The following is a 21,302-nucleotide window of genomic DNA, read 5'->3' on the forward strand; positions in this document are numbered from 1 at the left end:
AGATCTGGAAGGGAAAAGTGACAAGACCATTGTTTTTTTGATGTATTCTCAAGCTTGGTTGGATATCTTATAGATGGGGATATGGTTCTAGATTCTAGAAGTGAATTTTGGGATACAGATTTCAAAACTGCATTTACTTAACTTTTCAGTTGGGTTGCTGGAGAAAGTAAGAATTTAGTTTTACTTTAATTCTGAATTTGGATTAATGTCATCTAAATTTTTACTGTTTGAATACATTGAGGTCAGAGGCCAGAGATTTCAGTGCTCAGAAATCTTGAATTTATTTATGGTTTTCTTTCTTATTTTAAGGCAAGGAGGACTTCTTGTTAATTTCCATCCTTCAATTCTGACCTGTCTGCTCCCCCAGTTGACCAGCCCTAGACTTGCAGTGAGGAAAAGAACCATTATTGCTCTTGGCCATCTGGTTATGAGCTGTGGAAATATAGTTTTTGTAGATCTTATTGAACATCTGTTGTCAGAATTATCCAAAAATGATTCCATGTCAACAACAAGAACCTACATACAATGTATTGCTGCAATTAGTAGGCAAGCTGGTCATAGAATAGGTAAGAAATATTTAAATACTTTAAAATTTTCTTTAATTAAAAAAAAATGAATGTTTTTAAGAACCAATATGCTTTTCTTAGGTGAATACCTTGAGAAGATAATTCCTTTGGTGGTAAAATTTTGTAATGTAGATGACGATGAATTAAGAGAGTACTGCATTCAAGCCTTTGAGTCATTTGTGAGAAGGTAAGTTTTTAGGATCTCTATATTCAAATAAAAGTTTCCCTTAAGAATAGAGTAATAATTAAGATCTAGAGTAGGTGGGTGAGGAGAAATGGGTTATTTTACTGACAGCCAGGATGAATTTTGGTTTTGGATGTGTTTGATTAAATTCTCATTAAACAGTAACTGATAAATCAGTGCAGTATTTGAAGTGGATGTGATCTTATATTTCAAAATACGGTCCTTAGATTTATTTTGAAATGTTTCCTTTTCATTGCTAGGACTTGAAAGAATTTGTAAAGGTATTTATGGTTGTCTTTTGGTTTAATTTAATAATGTAGTTACTGTCTTAAAGAGCAGCAGGGTAAATCAATTACCTGGCCAAAACTATGTAGTGAATTTTATATCTTTCTAACATTTTTTGAAGTTTGTCACATCCATTTTGCTAGGGCAGTGAGTCTCAATTTGGAAACCTTGGTTCTAATAATAAAATCTTCATTTATGTACTAGAAGGCCATAACTGGCTGAGGAGCAGATTTTTTTTTGCCTTTGGCTAAAATTGCCAGTTTGGTATAGCATAGTGTCTTGAGACTTGACTGGTTATTATCTGTAGTAATCCCTTGCCCCACTCATGGTTTTAAGAAGTAGCTTTATGGTCATACCAAATTCTTAAAATCAGAAGTTGTGCGATTCGTTTCTGTTCTTTTAATTGAGAAACATAAATTACTCCTTTCTTGTGGGGGGATTTCTATGTTCTCTCTCTCAGCATATAGCTAGAAGACCAAGCGTAGAAGTATGTGCATTGGCATTTTCACAGACAGTCCTAGTTGCTGAAGAGCACATTCACTTGGGCTTGGTCTTCTAATCTTATGTTGAGAAGTTAGAGCATACACAGATTTCTCTCTATACTATCCCACATTAACCATGATAAATCAGTTATTGTAAGAATCATCCTGACTTCAGAGGGGTTAAAATGGGAAAAGTTCATCTTAAAATTAAGTGTAATTTGAAAAGTAAATATTTTAAAATATGCAGAGTCATTGGTATTGAAAGGCTGGGGATCAGTTTTCCTATGCTATGTTAAAGGGAAGAAAAAAATCTGGTAATAAAATGTGTCAGACAGTGAATCGAGAAAAGTACAGTTATTCAAGGCAGCTTTTATTTTTTTCTTCAGATGTCCTAAGGAAGTATATCCTCATGTTTCTACCATTATAAATATTTGTCTTAAATATCTTACCTATGATCCAAATTATAATTATGATGATGAAGATGAAGATGAAAATGCCATGGATGCAGATGGTGGTGACGATGATGACCAAGGTATTTCAAATTAAACAGAAGGAGTTTGTTAAATTTTCATGAAAGGCCCAGTGTTATAGATGGAGATGATCCTTACCTAGTGAAAGGGGAAATGACCTCAATATTCAACAATAGAAAATTGATTAAATAAATTATGGGGCATTCATGTGTTGAACTGCTATGCAACACTTTCAGAATCTAGAAAAATATTAAAGCAGTTATTAATAAGTTGAGTGAAAAAGTGGGTAACAAAAATTATGTCCCAGTTTTATTGTTTTTAATACACAGAAAAAAAAATGTTACTAGTACATTTATAGTTACTAGCCAAGAGAATTTTGTTCTTTATTCAGATTTTCTGCAAAGGGTTTTTGTAAGGAGGGAAATGAATGTTATTTTAAAACTGTGTGGTAGATATACATATTCAGCAGTATGGTTGGTTTTATACATACTTTCATGAAAAATCCTAGATATTGTTTGAGGCTCCATTTAACTTTCATGAATCATCTAAACATTTTTTTTTAATTTTATTTTATTATGTTAGTCACCGTACAATACATCATTAGTTTTTGATGTAGTGATCCGCACTTCATTGTTTTTGTATAACACCCAGTACTCCATGGGTACACTCCATGGGTACATGCCCTCCTTAATACCCATCACCAGGCTAACCCATCCGCCCACCCCCCTCCCCTCCACCCTCAGTTTGTTTCTCAGAGTCCATAGTCTCTCATGATTCATCTCTCCCTCCCGATTCCCCCACCTTCATTTTTCCCTTCCTTGTCCTAATGTCCTCCTTGCTATTCCTTATGTTCCACAAATAAGTGAAACCGTATGATAATTGACTTTCTCTGCTTGACTTATTTCACTTAGCATAATCTCCTCCAGTCCCATCCATGTTGATGTAAAAGTTGGGTGTTCATCCTTTCCTGATGGCTGAGTAATATTCCATTGTCTGTGTGGACCACATCTTCTTTATCCATTCATCTGTTGAAGGGCATCTCGGCTCTTTCCACAGTATGGCTATTGCGGACATTGTTGCTATGAACATTGGAGTGCATATGGCCCTTTTCACTGCATCTGTGTCTTTGGGGTAAATACCCAAAAGTGCAATTGCTGGGTCATAGGGTTGCTCTATTTTTAATTTTTTTGAGGCACCTCCACACTGTTTTCCAAAGTGGCTGTACCAACTTGCATTCCCACCAACAGTGTAAGAGGGTTCCCCTTTCTCCACAACTTCTCCAACATTTGTTGTTTCTTGCCTTGTCAGTTTTTGCCATTCTAACTAGTGTAAGGTGGTATCTCAATGTGGTTTTGATTTGAATTTCCCTGATGGCTAATGATGATGAACATTTTTTCATGTGTCTATTAGCCATTTGTATGTCTTCTTTGAAGAAGTGTCTGTTCATGTCTTCTGCCCAGTTTTTGACTTGATTATTTGTTTTTCGGGTGTTGAGTTTGAGAAGTTCTTTATAGATCTTGGATACCAGCCCTTTATCTGTAGTGTCATTTGCAAATATCTTCTCCCATTCTGTGGGTTGCCTCTGTTTTGTTGACTGTTTCCTTTGCTGTGCAGAAGCTTTTTATCTAGATGAAGTTCCAAAAGTTCATTTTTGCTTCATCTAAACATTTCTGAGGCTCCTAAGATTGATCGTGCTATGATTTGTAGTATTTACTTTGGAAAGGAATAGCACTTTCAAGGACATAGAGGTTGCTCATGTTTAGTTGTTTCTGCTAGTATTAAAGGAAACATAGTGGAGGGGTGCCTGGGTGGCTCAGTCGTTGAGCGTCTGTCTTCGGCTTGGGTCATGATCCCAGAGTTCTGGGATCGAGCCCCATGTCGGGCTCACTGCCCGGCGGGAGGCCTGCTTCTCCCTCTCCCACTCACCCTGCTTGTGTTCCCTCTCTCGCTGTGTCTCTTTCTGTCAAATAAATAAAATCTTAAAAAAAAAAAGGTCATAATGGAGATAATTAAATGGGTAAGTTACAAGGTATGTGGGTTGGTGGATTTCCTGATATTTTTCATACTTTTAAATTTGATTCTTTGAATGAATTTACATTCCTCCAAAGTCTATAATTTCATTTATCTTTTAAAAAGAAAACAGAAACAATTACAAAAAAATCCCTCTTAACCTGGTACTACACTCTGGCAGCTATTGCCAGTTTCTCTTACAACAGAATTCAAAAAGAATGCTCTCCAGTTCCTTTTTCTCTATCTCTCATGAATCCAATCTTTCAGGACAGGATCACCAGTGACCTCAGATGTTTGCCTGTTACTCAAATCAGCAGCATTTCTTTATTTAATTTCCAGGATACCACACTCTACTGATACTAGTCCTATTTTTGTGATTACTCCCTCTCAGTCTCTATGCTGGTTGCTCTTCAAAATCCTGAACACTAAACTTTGGAGTATTCTAGGCCTTGGACTTCTCTGTGATACTCTTTAATTCTTGTTAATCTCATCTCGTCTCCTGAGTTTAATATCACAATATGCTGAAAACTCAAATTTTTTTCTGCATTCCACATTTTTCCTGTGAATTTCAAGTTTCTATATTCATCTGCTTAATTGATTTACTGCTTAGGTGTCTAAAGTATCTTCTCCCCTACCCTTCCCTTTCCCCCATCTCCTACCTAACCTGTTTATTTAGCCTTTTCTATCTCAGAATGGTACCTTCGTCTTAGATTCTCAGGCCAAAAACTTTGGGGTTATACTTAATTACTTCCTCTCATACACCCTCTTCATTCAGTCTCACATCTCAGGGCTTTCCCCTTACTTATAGTCTTCCTTCTCAACGTTTTTATTTTCTTTATTATAACTAATCCCTTTTGACATATTGTAATAATTTCCACCCACTAGGATGTAAGTTTCATGAAGACAGAGATTTTTCATCCTCTTTATTGACTGCTTTATTCTAGTGCCTAGGATAGTGCTTGACACACAGAAGACACTCAGTAAATGTGCTGTATTGAAGGGATTGTAACAGGAGAGTATCCTTTGAAAAAAGCAGTAGCAGTATATGTTCCTGTTTTTGATTGTTGGTTTTTAGTGTGCTAAGTACTTAACGTTGAATAACCAAGTCCTTCAGCTGTTTTATCTGTTTGCATGGATCATACCTAATAACTACCTTTCTACCATAGTGTTATTTAACATAAAAGCAACATAATTTCAGTGATTAGGGTATTAAATGTTTTAATAACCCCTTTTTCAACAAAGTATATTTCTGCAAAATAATTCCCATAGTTGGGTTGCCGTGGGAAAAACTTCATTTATTTATTTGCTTTTAAATAGTCCATTTTGATACAGTACCTTGTAATTTTTATTCACATATGATAAGTCAAATGCCTTGGGTTTAGTAGTATTTTGTTGGGTTTTCCTATAATGTGCTATGATGAAATTAAACCTTCTGGAGATTGGAAGATTTTATTATATAATCCTAGGATTTTCTAAGGCATAGCTAGCTACATTTAGCTGTCACTAAGCTAATTGGAATAGAAGCCAATGAAGAGACGACATCTTTTTCCCCCAGTGAGGAATCAGCATTTCAGGGCTATAATCTTATCTAAGAATAACAAAATTATTGTTAGATAATTTTAGACTGTCCTGAGAACTGCTAGTATTTGTGCCATCCTCCTGACTTCGTTACCCAACTGATTCAGCCTTATAGTGTTAGAAGGAAATAATTTTCAGAGATTTCACACACATGAAAGTCAATGAAGTATACATAAGTGAAATGGAGTTAATAGCATTGGACTATTGTTTTAAGGTGTAACAGGAATTTGGAGAAGATGGTGTTCTGTTTTTACATGGTGCTTTGTTGTTACCAGAATTTTCTTGTAATTGAGGAAGTATGGTTTCTTTAAACTACCTTAAGAGAATATGTTGAAAGGTTGAAAATATACATATTATTTCCTAATAGCCCATCAACAAATTTAGTAAAAAGCCTTATTAGCCACAAAGAAAGCTGATGTCAGGATTCTTGTTTCTCCCCATGTCCTGGGATTGGTAACCATGCTTTTTTTTTTAACAACTCATCTATAGTCATCAATCTTATTTCCTGGTTTATCTTAACTCCTTGATTGATTGTTTGATTTTCCTATAGTGTCAAATGAGTCCTTTGAACTTCTATTCATACTGTTTTAAAAGGCTGATTTTACAAATATTTATGTTGCAAAGAAGTTTCACGTGTTAATCATTAAAGATTGATAAGTTGTTCATTACCCATAGTAAGTGAGAAGATGATTAACAAGTTAAAAACAGTTATGATTATTTTCTTTAGAGGTTAATCTTTGTGTAAATTTATAGAGTCTTTCTAAGTACTTAATCTTTTAAATCTTCTCTATTAAAAAAAGAAAAAATAAAACTTCTCTATTGCTGTGTGTTAGTGAAAAGTTATAAAACTGGGTTTGAGTATCAGTTCACTTTCTGTATTAAATGATAAACTTTTCTTACGATTAATAGCCTGTTAACATTAAAACTTCTCTTTAGGGAGCGATGATGAATACAGTGACGACGATGACATGAGTTGGAAAGTGAGACGTGCAGCTGCTAAGTGTTTGGATGCTGTAGTTAGCACAAGGCATGAAATGCTTCCAGAATTCTACAAGACTGTCTCTCCTGCACTGATATCCAGATTTAAAGAGCGTGAAGAGAATGTAAAGGCAGATGTTTTTCATGCATACCTTTCTCTTTTGAAGCAAACTCGTCCTGTACAAAGTTGGCTATGTGACCCTGATGCAATGGAGCAGGGAGAAACACCTTTAACAATGCTTCAGAGTCAGGTCAGTTTAAAAGTATGGTTGAAAGTCATACTTGTAAATATGAAATTTTAAAATTGTGTTTTTATATGGAAATCTGAGTCCCAGAACATCTTCAGAAAAGCATACTTCTGGGATATGTTTATGTAGTAGTTTATGTATATTCATATTATGTTACTTGTAAATAGTTTATTCTGATTTGAGGTATTCTTGATTTTACTAGATAATATTAAAATAATTTTAAGGTTCAGTAAAATTATCTTTGATATTAACAGAGAAATCTTAGAGCTATGGAGTCACACTACTTGTGTTCATACCTCGTTTCACTCCTCATTTAGCTGTGTGATCCTGGACAAGTTAGTCATTTTATTAAACCTCACTTTTCTCATTTGTAATAACAGTTTATTTACTTAGAATGGTCTACCCACGGTAATGAGAAATGAGGTGATTTATGTAAACAGTCTGGTGCCTAGTCCATATTATTTTACTAATAACAGCTGGCATAGATATTTTTCACTGCAGGACATCTTTTCGAAGATTCTAAAGATTAGAACTATATAGCTCCTACTTACTGAATATTTAATGCATGCTAGGCATTTTTCTGTCTTATATATAATCCCTACAGCAGCCCAATGGCATACATATTTGTTCATTTTTATAAATTACAAAAACAGATGTTGAGAGGTACTGAACACATAACCCAGGGGGGATGTACATATCTGTCTTGCTTTTAAGTAGTACAAATTAACAAAAAAATCATGGTGAACTTAAAGGTGAACACTGAAGATTAATTGTAGAAGGAAATGAGAAAAAGTGTATAGAAGTCAGATAAAAACATGGGACATTCTGATGATGTAATGAACTAGGTGGTTTTCTTTTGTCTCTAGCTTTCAGATCACTGTTCGATATGGCATGTGTCTGTATGTATCCTCATATCTGTAAGATGAGTAAATACTTTGTTTAGGTTTTACCAACTAACAAAACGTTAGAAAGTTTAGAAGCAGATGTCTTTGAATCATAACCTTGCTGCTTGTAGCTACATTTTGAAGTGAGGTCTATTTCATTGTGAGAAGACCCAAAGTCAAAGACCCATTTAATGGTTTCTTTTCCGTAATTTGTCCCTTTTCTTTTAATGCAGATCTGTGCTATTTTTGTTCAAAAAGCCATTTATAAATTATGTTCCTAAAATTTTGTTTGAAAATTTATTTGGTTTGATTTCTATTTAGTCTTGTGCATTTCATAATTAAAATTAATCAAGGAAGACTTTCTTGCTCTGTAGAAAGCTAATGATACAAACTGTAGAAATGATCCCTGAAAGTATAGTCTCTATTATCAGTATAAAGCAAATAGAGTGCGACAAAATTTGTGTCTAACAATCTTGTTAAATTCTTCCCTCTCTTCCCATCCCTGATAATTTGTGTTAAGTGTACTGAGGAAATACCACTAGCTGAACCAGCTAATGTGTGTGTGATAATTACAGGTTCCCAACATTGTTAAAGCTCTGCACAAACAGATGAAAGAAAAAAGTGTGAAGACCCGACAGTGTTGTTTTAACATGTTAACTGAACTGGTAAATGTACTACCTGGGGCCCTAACGCAACACATTCCTGTACTTGTGCCAGGTATGAAAGAAATAGTAAATCACTTTGGGGACTTACTATAGACTTTATTAAGTCTTCGATAAGCTTAAACAGTTGTTTCCTTCAAAAAGGTAATTTGTGACAACTTAATTTGCACATAGAACCATCTTGAACACCTAAAGTTAGAAATTTTCAAGTAAAAAGGTTAAAATCTTAGCTTAAAATTTTTGGCTCTAATATTTATCATAGATTGTGGAATTTCTACTATAGAGATATAGTATGATTAAGTAGAAACTTTAATAAAATTTTAGGGATTAGTTTTTAATTTTTTCTTTCTTAGAAATACATAAAAATTATTGGACTTTTTTTGTTGGCTTTTTAGGAATCATTTTCTCACTGAATGATAAATCAAGCTCATCAAATTTGAAGATTGATGCTTTGTCGTGTCTATATGTAATCCTCTGTAACCACTCTCCTCAAGTCTTCCATCCTCACGTTCAGGCTTTGGTCCCTCCAGTGGTGGCTTGTGTTGGAGACCCATTTTACAAGATTACATCTGAAGCACTTCTTGTTACCCAGCAGCTTGTCAAAGTAATTCGTCCTTTAGATCAGCCTTCCTCGTTTGATGCAACTCCTTATATCAAAGATCTATTTACCTGTACCATTAAGAGGTTGAAAGCAGCTGACATTGATCAGGAGGTCAAGGAAAGGGCTATTTCTTGTATGGGACAAATTATTTGCAACCTTGGAGACAATTTGGGTTCTGATTTGCCTAATACACTTCAGATTTTCTTGGAGAGACTAAAGAATGAAATTACCCGCTTAACTACAGTGAAGGCGTTGACACTGATTGCTGGGTCGCCTTTGAAGATAGATTTGAGGCCTGTCCTGGGAGAAGGGGTTCCTATCCTTGCTTCATTTCTCAGGAAAAACCAGAGAGCTTTGAAACTGGGTACCCTTTCTGCCCTAGATATTCTAATTAAAAACTATAGTGACAGCTTGACAGCTGCCATGATTGATGCAGTTCTAGATGAGCTCCCACCTCTTATCAGTGAAAGTGATATGCATGTTTCACAGATGGCTATCAGTTTCCTTACCACACTGGCAAAAGTGTATCCCTCCTCCCTTTCAAAGATAAGTGGATCCATTCTCAATGAACTTATTGGACTTGTGAGATCACCTTTATTACAGGGGGGAGCTCTTAGCGCCATGCTAGACTTTTTCCAAGCTCTGGTTGTCACTGGAACAAATAATCTAGGATACATGGATTTGTTGCGCATGCTGACTGGTCCAGTTTATTCTCAGAGCACCGCTCTTACTCACAAGCAGTCTTACTATTCTATTGCCAAATGTGTAGCTGCCCTTACTCGAGCATGCCCTAAAGAAGGACCAGCTGTAGTAGGTCAGTTTATTCAAGATGTCAAGAACTCAAGGTCTACAGATTCCATTCGTCTCTTAGCTCTGCTTTCTCTCGGAGAAGTTGGGCATCATATTGACTTAAGTGGGCAGCTGGAACTAAAATCTGTAATATTAGAAGCCTTCTCATCTCCTAGTGAAGAAGTTAAATCAGCCGCCTCCTATGCTTTAGGCAGCATTAGTGTGGGCAACCTTCCTGAGTATCTACCATTTGTCTTACAAGAAATAACCAGTCAACCCAAAAGGCAGTATCTTCTGCTTCATTCCTTGAAGGAAATTATTAGCTCTGCATCAGTAGTGGGCCTTAAACCATATGTTGAAAACATCTGGGCCTTACTGCTAAAGCACTGTGAGTGTGCAGAAGAAGGAACCAGAAATGTTGTTGCTGAATGTCTAGGAAAACTCACTCTAATTGATCCAGAAACTCTCCTTCCACGGCTTAAGGGGTATTTGATATCAGGTGGGTACCTAGATTTTCTTATTTAAAAAAAAAAAAATTTATTAGCAGTTGGTAACCTTGAAAGATGCCTAATGCAGAAGTTAAAGCCTTTTTGTATTGTGTTACATGTAGAACCTGTTGCCTTGTGTTGCAATACGGAGCTATATTCAAAGGACATTTTGTTGTTTAAAAAGGATAGAGTAATAAGATCATGGTTAAATCTGTTGTAGTTCCTATTGTTCATTATATTTTAATGTTAACTCTTTTATTTTAAAATGTGGAAAAGACAAATGTCTCTTGAATTAATACATACTAAGGAACTTGGTAGTACTAATTACAGTACTAATATTAGTGAACTTAGTTCAAATGAAGGATCCTAGAAGACTTTTGTTTTCACATTTACCAGTGTCAACTCCTTTAGACCAAGTAGTGGGTAATAATAGCCATTGCTTTCTTTAGAAACTGCTTTTTTAAGAAAACACTTGAAGGTCTTGTAAACTATTTATGGGTTTAAACACTTCCCTTTTGTGAGGACTAGATTCTCCACTGTTGCTCTCCCAGGTCTTCTCCTTCCCAGAAGATACTATTTCTTTTGAAATCTAATGGGATTATGTTTTATGAGTAAACTTTGCCTGCCCTGAGAGCAATGAGTGGTACTCCTGACCAAAGAGAATTTTAAGGAGTTGAGGACACTGGTGTCAGTTGAAGTGGTTTGAAAATGATAAAGATATCCATGGATTTTAGTGAATTTACATACCAATAGACTTAAAATTTCTTTTTAATTAGGCTCATCATATGCCCGAAGCTCAGTGGTTACAGCTGTGAAGTTTACTATTTCTGATCATCCACAGCCTATTGATCCCCTGTTAAAGAACTGCATAGGTAAGTGGAAACAGATAAACATACTGATTAATAATTTCAGTAACTAAAAATATTACCAAGGAACTAAAATAAAATGCTTGTAAGGGTCTGGTAATTGTTTCATTAAAAAGATAATTGACAGTGTGTGACCTTACATACTTATATCATCCTTTAGTTTGAAGTTATCAGATAATTTTGCAAATAAATACACTGGGATGGCTTCAGAGTTGTCTACATATTTGGTCTATCTGACCAGATATAAATTAATCTTGCTTGATCTGTTATAGCCCCAATTTTCTGTTCTTATAAGCCCTCCAGCTCCCAAGGAGATCTGTGGAGACAATCTAAGAATAAAAAAAAAAGTAGAACTAAGAGATAGCCAGGCGAGACTAGGGCTGTCTCTACATCGACAAGGACAAGATTTAGCTTTTAGGATTATTTTATTGATTTTACAACTTCCCTGTGTTGTTTTCATCATCAGTTTTCCTAGAGTTGGTAATACTAAAGACCTTCAGAGCTTAGTTTGGTGTTTTCTTGAAGACAGAGCTGCAGAGAGGATAGAAGGATATATGACAAAGAAGCTTTGTAGTTTTGTGTCATTCTGCAGTAGGCCAGAAAGGAAAAAAAACAATTTAAAAGAATTACAAAAATGGATTATCAATTCAGAATAAGAGAGACATAGGGATAAATGGATGCTATTGTTGGGACCTAGACATAAGGTCTGAATTGGAGGATTCTTGCCTTTTGTTCTCCTCATCTGTTTTTGGTTTGACTTATTTATTTAGAGAGCAAGCCAGCATGAGCAGGAGGGGCAGAAGGAGAGGGAATCCCAAGCAGACTCTGCCCTGAGCACATAGCCCGACATAGGGCTCAACCCCACAGCCCTGAGGATCACAACCCAAGCCGAAACTAGAGAGTCGGCTGCCCAACTGACTGTGCCACCCAGGCACCCTGCTTTGATATATTTGACATTTTTTGTGTCGTACAAGATAGGACAAAGGAGAAGAGTCCTATGCCACATCTCTAGAGACATATTTCCAGGTTGACAAGTCAACCATTGTGTATCATTGGTATAGTTAAAGCAGATGATGGTCATTCTCATTGAATTATGATCTAGTTTAGTATTATTTGTGACTATATGAACATCAGAACCACCTAGGAAGCCTTTTAAAAATTGTAATAACTAAACCAAAGAGTTGGGGACAGGTAATCCTAGTGCATGTCACCATTTGTCCATAGTAATAGCAGTATTTTAGATGCTTTTCTGAAAGCAAATACTTTATTCTAATTTACTGTGTTAGTAATTGTAAGCAAACAGAGGGGTAAGAAGGTTTAGTCTGGTATATTTAAATTCTTTTTGATTCCAGGTACCTCCTGAACGCTTTTTGTAATCCGAAATTTCCTGGGTGGTCAGACTTGAATTTACCAGTATATGGTGTCTAAAATATTAGTATTACTTCCTTCCCCTTTTTTCAAATTGCTGTTGTGATACATTCAAGTCTTAGCACCTCTTTTTTTCCCTTATGTATTCCAAAACATTGCTGACTGTAAGGTTGTGATTACATAATGATGAACAATAACTCCATGTGAATACCAGCAATGTCCCAGACACTATTCAGCAGTATACATGCAATTTATTCTACTCATGTAGCCTAAAGGTTTATAATTCTCATTTTGTAAACTGAGAAACTGAGGCTCTTGCCTAAAGTAACTTGCCAAAAGTCATACAATCGGCAAATGAAGTGATTTGGATCACCATCTGTGTGACTCCAAACATCTTTGCACTATAATTTCTTCCCCACATTGGCAAGACCAGACTTATTTCTGCTTTTTGTCCTATATTAGGTTTCAGTTACCTCCTTTTGTATTTTTAACCCTCTTACCAATTTATATATTCTTATTAAAGATAGAAATGTTTTATTTCTCTTTTATCATCTGATAAATTGTATACTTGTTAGTAGTAATCAGTTTATCAAGTAATGGATCTAGTCCTCATCCTATTTATCTTATTTTGAACTCAGTGTTTTTCTGTTTTTGTTGCTTTTAGTGAAAATACTAATTTTGAACTCTGAGTAGAATCATTTATGTTATTTTTGTAGCTGCTGGCTCCATCACTTCTCTGTGCAACCTACCTTTTTAAAATACATCAGTAGAAGTAATTAGGGAACTTTTTGGGCTCTCTCATTCCATGCCCTCTGCGTTACAGAATGCTTATTTATAAGAGTCGGTTATCATGTCTGAATGTAATTATGTTTAATCAGTAGTTTACCTGTTGCTAAAAGCAGCTCTAAGGTTCACTTATTATATCATCATATTCTTCCGTGACCTGCATTGAAGAAATAATATCAACAATAAACTTACCCATATAGAAAAAACATATGTATTTTATTTTAAGCCTACCATGAGTATATGTTGCTTCTCTTAAAATTTTCAGGTGATTTCCTAAAAACATTGGAAGACCCAGATTTGAATGTAAGAAGAGTAGCCTTGGTCACATTCAATTCAGCAGCACATAATAAACCATCGTTAATAAGGGATCTTCTAGATACTGTTCTGCCACATCTTTATAATGAAACAAAAGTTAGAAAGGAGCTTATAAGAGAGGTAAGTTAGTTACATTACTGTTTATCTAAGCTTGTCTTTTATTTTTAAGTATATCCACACATTCTGTTTTGTTTCAACAGGTAGAAATGGGTCCATTTAAGCATACAGTTGATGATGGACTGGATATTAGAAAGGCAGCTTTTGAGTGTATGTACACACTTTTAGACAGTTGTCTTGATAGACTAGATATCTTTGAATTTCTGAATCATGTTGAAGATGGTTTGAAGGACCATTACGATATTAAGGTAAGATGTTTGTGCCTATTTATAGATTGTTTTAGAAGAAGACTTTCCTATAGTTACTTTCACCCTTGTAATTTACTCTTGCTTATTAAGAAAAACTGGTTTGCTTGTCATGATTTTAGTAAGTGTGTTATAAACTATAATATGCAAAAGTAATAGTGATGCAATGTAACATCAGTTGACATACAGGAAAAATCCAGAAACCTCATTGGAGGAGGAAGTCAAGTCTACGTTATGGATGGAAAATTCTAAGAAATTCCCTGTGCCAGCTTGCTTTAGTGCATAGTTTCTACAGCTTTCCCTTACTTAAGAGTCCAGACAGATTTTGCTGTTTAGAGTATGATATTTTTGTCCTGTCTTAATATTGGATAGTAGTAGTCTTCCGTCATTGTCTTAGCTAATTCTTTGGACTGTCTTTAGAGCTGTTCTATATGATAACCATTTTATGTATTGGAATGAGGGATTTTTACTTTCTAATATGATATTATAGGCTTAATATCAAGAGTTTTGTTAAAGGATAACACAAAAGGACTGTTTTCTATAGAAAGCAATCTGTAGAAGCAACTAGAGAGAAATCACACTGCTTTTTAGGTTTAGAGCATGAACTTTACTCATAATTGCTCTTTGTTTTATTTGCTCACATCTGTTTTAAATATGAACTATAAAAGGGTGATTTAAAAAAAAAAGTGCATTGTGTCTATTCTGCTCTTCGGGGCCTTCCTTTAGTCAAGCAGGGCAAAAGTGGCAGCTGAACAGTAATTGAGCATACTATCAGAATCCCAACTTCTGTTTCCGTATGTGGTAGTAACCTGACCCTCTCAGAATTCAATGAACAAATCCCCAAAAGAAGTAATAGAATCTTCCTGTTTCATTCTACAGTTTATAGTCTAAAGAGAAAAAAAAGACTATGGGTTACTGGATTAATCTGAATAACCAGTCTTTTTGATACCTGCTAAGACAGTAGAAACTTATTTTGAAGATTTTCTCCTAGTTCAGTTATTTTCTTGTTCAGTGATTTTCCATTCTGGTGCATACAAGCTTTTTACTGTATCTATGGCCCTATCCTGACAGGTTAGGTAAAAATCTCTGGGAAAGGGGCTGAGGAATTGGGCATATTTCTAAAGCTCTGCAGTGCTAATGTGCAGCCAAGGTTGAGAACCACTGTTCTGTACTCTAGGACCACGTTATAGGTTAGGTCTGTCTAATGCTTGTAACTAATATTCCTCAGCTAAGGTTTGAAACTAGTCATTCCTCTTAAGAACTTTGTCAGAATTTGGAATACTGTCTTTAGAAAATCATGCAAAGTCTAAATTTTTTGTTTTCTAATAGATGCTAACATTTTTAATGTTGGTGAGACTCTCCACCCTTTGTCCAAGTGCAGTACTGCAGAGGTTGGACCGACTTGTTGAGCCGTTACGTGCCACCTGTACAACTAAGGTAATCAGTGATTGACATCACCTCAGGCCAGACTTGGTATATTCACGATTCCTAGTTGATTCTGTACTCCAGTTTTCCAAATTTAACCATGCTAGTACCCTATGTAGCAGTTGGTTTTAAAAGTTAACCTATTAGAAAACTTACTAGCAAAAAACAAAAACAAAAAAACTTACTAGCACTGTTAAATGCTATTCCTAAAAGCTTTTATTTAATGTTATAATAATATGATACATATGATGAAGTGCTGATACAGGATAAAGTGTGATAGGAACACAAAAGAGGAAATGATGAATTCTGGTGGAGGAGGTGGGTAGGGGAGGGAGTCAGAGAAAGCTTTCTATGAGCATGATGACTTTTAAAATGGACCTTGAAAATGAAAGTCCGAATTATTTTTCGATTCAGAAGGTGAAACAGGACTTTTCATGTAAAAATGATTATACATATTAAGGCACAGAGAGGTCAGTACATGATGTTCTTAAAGAATAAGGACTAAACAGGGTAGCTAGAGGAGTAGTTCTTGGGGGCTGGAGTAGGACTTGATGACCAGGTAAGATAAGGCTCTGGGTCCCATTCTTTGTTTCAACCATGATGGCTCCGGATTTTCTGTTTTATAAGGGGGTTGGTATAAAATGTTTCCTCAAAGGAAGAACAGTTACTGCTAAAATGTTTAAAAATAACTGTTCAGAGTAGAATGTACCTTTTGGACGTATAAAACAATAGCTTTGCTTTATTTACCAGAAATTTCTACGTGCTTAAATTTTGTTCAAGAGTTGTCTTTGTAACACACAGTATAAATTTACTCAATGTTACAGGTGAAGGCAAACTCAGTAAAGCAGGAGTTTGAAAAGCAAGATGAACTAAAGCGATCTGCCATGAGAGCAGTAGCAGCGCTGCTAACCATTCCAGAAGCAGAGAAGAGTCCACTGATGAGTGAATTCCAGTCACAGATCAGTTCTAACCCTGAGCTGGCGGCCATCTTTGAAAGTATCCAAAAAGATTCATCATCTACTAACTTGGAATCAATGGACACTAGTTAGGTGTTTGTTCAACATGGGGACCATTATATTGACCATATGATGCACTGAATTGACAGGTTAATCAGAAAACATGGAAAGAGAAGTATTTAAGGCTTCAAAATGTTCCATATTTTTTTTTTTTTCCTTCACGGAGACAGTTTGGCTTTCTTCCATTGTTGTTTTTGTAGCATTTCTTTCAGAAACATGTATTTCCACAATCTCCAGAGGTTGTAAAACCACTAATGTCTTAGTGGTTAGGGCAACATTTAAAAAATGGAAACTAAAAGTTAGGATTTATGGAGATAGGGTCCAGTATCTATTTGCCCTGTAATGTTTAGGATTAAAATGTTAAAATTTTGTGACCATGAATTTCTTTCTTTTATAAATTTTCTTTTAAAAATCAAAAATTCTGCAAGATGAAAACCATGTTTTTCTTGTATAACTTTTTGTTTCAGCAACATAAATTGATTTTTAGCTGGCAGACAATATCTGTGTAAGATTTGTTACATTTCAAAGGGTTTGGCAGTTTAAAAAGATAAGGTATCATTTTTTAAGTATGGGGATTAATGATATCCCTGTTGCGCACACTAATTTTGCATGAGCAAGTTTACAAATATGTATTGTCTGTAAAGCAGCATGTGCAGATTATTCATAATAACAAAAGTTAAAATAAGTATTATTGTATTAGTGCAATTTTCAGATATTTATTTTTGCACAGAAAACATATCTGGAGAGAGAGAGAGAGAGGAGTAAATTTTTGAAACTTTGGTTTTCTTAATGCCAGTGTGAATTTGCAGATGTTTTCAGCAAATCAAGTCACAATAACAATTTGCCACTTTTTCTATTATAAATTTTCTTACACATTTAAAATTTGAATATTTAAGTACTCAGTTTTTCTCAGTTACCCATTTGTGTGTGTGTGTTTCCACTTAGAAATTTTTAAAACCAGATGTTTCTTTCATTCCCTTTGGATCCCTGCATTCCTTATCGAAGGATACAAATACTGTGTATGCTTTTGAATTTTATTTTTAGGAAAATTCTGAAGCTGACTATCACAGGTTTGTTAGCTAATATAGTATTTTCTTTTGGTTGGGTTAGATTCCCCCCTCCCTTCTTGTAGAGCTAATTTACATATTGTATTTGGTAAGTGTTGGCTACTTTTCCTCATTAAGGGGTCTGTGCTGGGGGGAAACAAAGCTTTGCAGTACCTTATATTGTAGTTAAAATTTTATTTAACATACCCTTCAGTGAGCTCATTTCACACTGTAGCCTCTTCCTTCAAATTTGTGGTGCTCCTGTAACAGTAAGAACTAATTTCTGAAATAAAAGACATCTCCTAATGCTGTGCAAACATAGTTTACATGTATTGAAGGAGGCAGTTGTTAAATTGACCAATTTAAGCAATCATATTTGAAAACTGCACCCTTTATTTTTGAAACTGTGAATTAGAAATACTTTTCCTGCTGTATAACCTCCTGCTTTAACATCTGAATATGCAGTGATTTTAATTGATAACATACTGTGGTTATTAGATTAACAGCTTGATTTCAAATGTTCAGATGATAATGCATAAGACATCATTACCAGTAAGGATTTTAGTACATTAATATAGAACGTTACATGAAGTTGGTGCCATTTCAAAAATGTGGCAGGTGATAATCTTATACCATAATTTGCATAAAACTGTAATAGAAATTTATTTTGAGATGTCAGTATATTATGTACTATGCATTACCGTGGTATAGATGTTGTGGATATATTTAAGTATTTGGTTACATGGTTTCACAATAAATTAAAATACTGCAGGCTCTAGGACCATATAGGAGACTGACATGCATATGTTGTGTGAATGTCTTAGTTAATTGTCTAAAGTTAAATCCAAATACTTTTCATGTATTGGATTTTTTTTGTTTAACTTCCAAGAGGGCATGGTTTTTTAAGTCTTGGAAGATGGCTAATTTTTCTAACATAGCTGAAAGTCTATCTTTTAATACAAAAATAGATCACACTTTTTTCTAGTAGTAGATATGATTTTAGTGCTTTTTAAAATATATATATATTTACATATATATATATTTATGTACATGACAAAATTAGGTAACGGAGAAGAAAACGCAGATTTTAAACGCTGAGTCCTACTGATTGATTAACTGTGTACTTGTAGTGGTCAGGTCAATACTAGAATGGAGGTTGCAAGATGTGGAGTCCAGTCATAGTCTGCCACTCACACTACTCTTACCAGTCTTACATATTATTAGGAAGTTCTGCTTAGCAGTTCTCCGTATGTAGGTTTCTCAGGAGAGCTACAAGTTCATAGAAAAACTGTTTGCTGATTTTCCTGAGGACACATCAACTATTAAGAAAAAAAAAAAAAGCCAGGTAGTTCTAAAGTTCAATATGGGGAGTTGCATTTTGAGGTTATTTTATGAAACTAAAGCGGAAAGGAAATTTGGTATGGCAAGGCCTAATGTAAAAATTTACATATAAAATCAATAGCACTGAATGATAATTCTTAAAAATGTGGTCAGGTCTTCACGTTAGTGAGGTCTAAAGCTTCCTAACCATTGGGAATTAGAATGCTTAAAAGGTAGGAGTATGATGACTTCATCAAATGTTTGAATATTTACCAAAAAATTTATGTAACCATAATTAACCAAATGGTGAATAATAGGGGCATATCTAATTTAACCAGTTCTAAGGGATGTTTTGATATTTTATAGCTCACTCTTGGACAGCAAATAATACAATTACATAGGCATGATCGAAGTTCATTAATAATGTTCAAAATCCCTGGTCATTGAAACAGTTAATAAGCCATGTAAACTTTATTTAGCCACATGACCAAGTATATGGCAATACTTCACAATTAAAAAGTTGAAATAACATTTTCTGCCCACATTAAATTTTACCAAAAATTTAAATTGTTAGAATTAACTGCCATTCTCTACATATATTATGGTTAGTAAATGTTTTGATGTTAAGGAGCTTTAAATTTTTAGCAAATTTTGGATTCTAGCTGTATCTTAAATTGAATCTTATTTTTCAAATCACTGCCACCCCAGATTCATATCTTTTTAAAATCTTATTTAATCCTTTGTAGAGTGGAAAATGGACAATATAGTAACACTTCATATTACTGTTTGGAAAAAGGATATTCTGGTTTTAACTGACTTTTCCAGTTAATTAAATATAAAACTCCTTTGATACCTTTGGTTGTAAAAATGGAACACAAGTATTTGGTGGCATAAGGCCATTTTCTTAAGAAAGAGATACACAGTGAAATTACTGCTTTTCCTATTACTAGAAAAATATGATTTTTGTGAACACCTCTACTGCAAGTTAGGGCAAGATTTATCAGCAACGTGTTTGTGCTCTTAGAAAGTTAGTTCTAAATTCAAATTGTGATCTGTTTTTCTTTGGATATCATAAAAACCAGCTGGAGGGAATTAAAACTACTGGAGGGAATATTGCAAGTAATTTTACTTTGTTAGACCCTGTGATGTCAATGCGTGTCAGTTTCAGAATAAAATTTTTAGTAGAGGGAATCTTAATATCCTGACCTCTTCATACCTTTTAATTCTGATCTTAAATGATTATCAGTGATGATTTTGGCAAATTGTTTTACTTAGGTCTTGGAGAAAAAGCTTACATTCTGTGAACTGAAAATTTTCCAGATTAGGAAATATTGGAATTCGTGTGTATTTAGCCATTATCAGTAACTAATGGTTGATGCACATTGAGTGATTTTTTTCTAGAATGCTCTCTCTCTCCCCCACACACATAAATCTAAAGAATTATACTCCAGAACTGGGTAATGTACCATAATAACCTCATGTTTATAATAGCCTGTACTAACCCTGTTACTCTGAAAAGGTATTTTACTTGTTCCACAGACATTTCACTTTTAGTATAAATCCAACTTAGGAACTTCCTTAGGTAAGGGTAGCTACCTTACTATGATGGTAGTAGCTTACTATAATCCTAGTGTATTTTTAGAAGACACACAAATGTGTATTTTGTTTGGAATCATTATCGTCTATGAACTAAGGCTTTCCTAAAAGGGCTGGAAAAAACTCCTGGCTCCTTATTCTAGATATAAAAATCCATGCTTTCCTGCAGAATTCAGACTTCAGTGGAAAAATACATCTTTAGATCAGGATTTCTTACCCTTGGCACAGTTGATATTTTGGACTAGATAATTCTGTGTCATGAGGGCTGCCCTGTGCATGTTAAGATATTCCCTCACCTCTCTCCACTTAGATACTGCCAGTAGTACCGTCACCAACCCCAGTTTTAACAACCGAAATTGTCTTCAGATGTTGCCAAATGTCCCCAGTGGAGGTCGGTGGTAGGAGGTTAATGCAAAATTGCCCCCAATTAAGAACCACTGTTTCAGAGATTTCTTTCTAGCAGCTATAACCAACAGACAAAACTTCCATTCTTGTGTCCATTTATCTTAAGTACTACTTCTAATGAACCTATTAATCATTAAGTACAACTCATGATTTAGTGGAAATAGGTTTCTATTGTATAACCTCCTCTGATGGAAATGGATGGTCTTAAATCCCTTAACATACTGTTTTTCTCTGGTTATAAAATGTTTTCTGCACACTTGGCAGAAAAGTACAAAGGGGCTGCTACTGTAGAGGGGAGTATGAAGCAGTTGGAGTGCTTTGGGATCGACGCACTGTGTAAAAGATGGAGGCGCAGTAGCCATGCGCAACTAGTACATTTTTCTTGAATTCTTAAAATGTAGGTTTTCAAAATTGCTCATATTCTCTGCAAGAGAGTAGTCAATTGACTTGTTTCCCAGTACAGGTAATTTCCTGTTTAGCTATAATATGTGAAGTCCTGCCAAATAGTGCTATTTTGTATAATTCCAAAACTATATATTTGAACTTTGAAAGCCATTATTAAACTTAAGCTG

General features: G+C 34.9%; 1 protein-coding gene and 1 pseudogene across 1 annotated transcript in view; one reads left to right on the plus strand and one right to left on the minus strand.

Moving 5' to 3' along the window:
- The window catches only part of CAND1 (cullin associated and neddylation dissociated 1), a 41,119-nt gene extending 24,375 nt beyond the window's left edge, over positions 1-16,744 (plus strand). The window contains exons 5-15 of the mRNA XM_036121199.2: positions 310-566; positions 648-753; positions 1,904-2,049; positions 6,512-6,804; positions 8,261-8,402; positions 8,743-10,236; positions 11,002-11,097; positions 13,511-13,680; positions 13,761-13,925; positions 15,252-15,359; positions 16,172-16,744. Coding sequence (XP_035977092.1) covers positions 310-566; positions 648-753; positions 1,904-2,049; positions 6,512-6,804; positions 8,261-8,402; positions 8,743-10,236; positions 11,002-11,097; positions 13,511-13,680; positions 13,761-13,925; positions 15,252-15,359; positions 16,172-16,396 — 3,202 coding nt within the window. The 3' untranslated portion in view covers positions 16,397-16,744. The remainder of the gene's footprint in view (positions 1-309; positions 567-647; positions 754-1,903; positions 2,050-6,511; positions 6,805-8,260; positions 8,403-8,742; positions 10,237-11,001; positions 11,098-13,510; positions 13,681-13,760; positions 13,926-15,251; positions 15,360-16,171) is intronic.
- LOC118553962 (small nucleolar RNA U3) lies at positions 7,995-8,107 on the minus strand (annotated as a pseudogene).
- Positions 16,745-21,302: the final 4,558 nt, after the last annotated feature.

This window comes from Halichoerus grypus, chromosome 6, assembly GCF_964656455.1.
Source record: "Halichoerus grypus chromosome 6, mHalGry1.hap1.1, whole genome shotgun sequence".
Taxonomy (NCBI): domain Eukaryota; kingdom Metazoa; phylum Chordata; class Mammalia; order Carnivora; family Phocidae; genus Halichoerus; species Halichoerus grypus.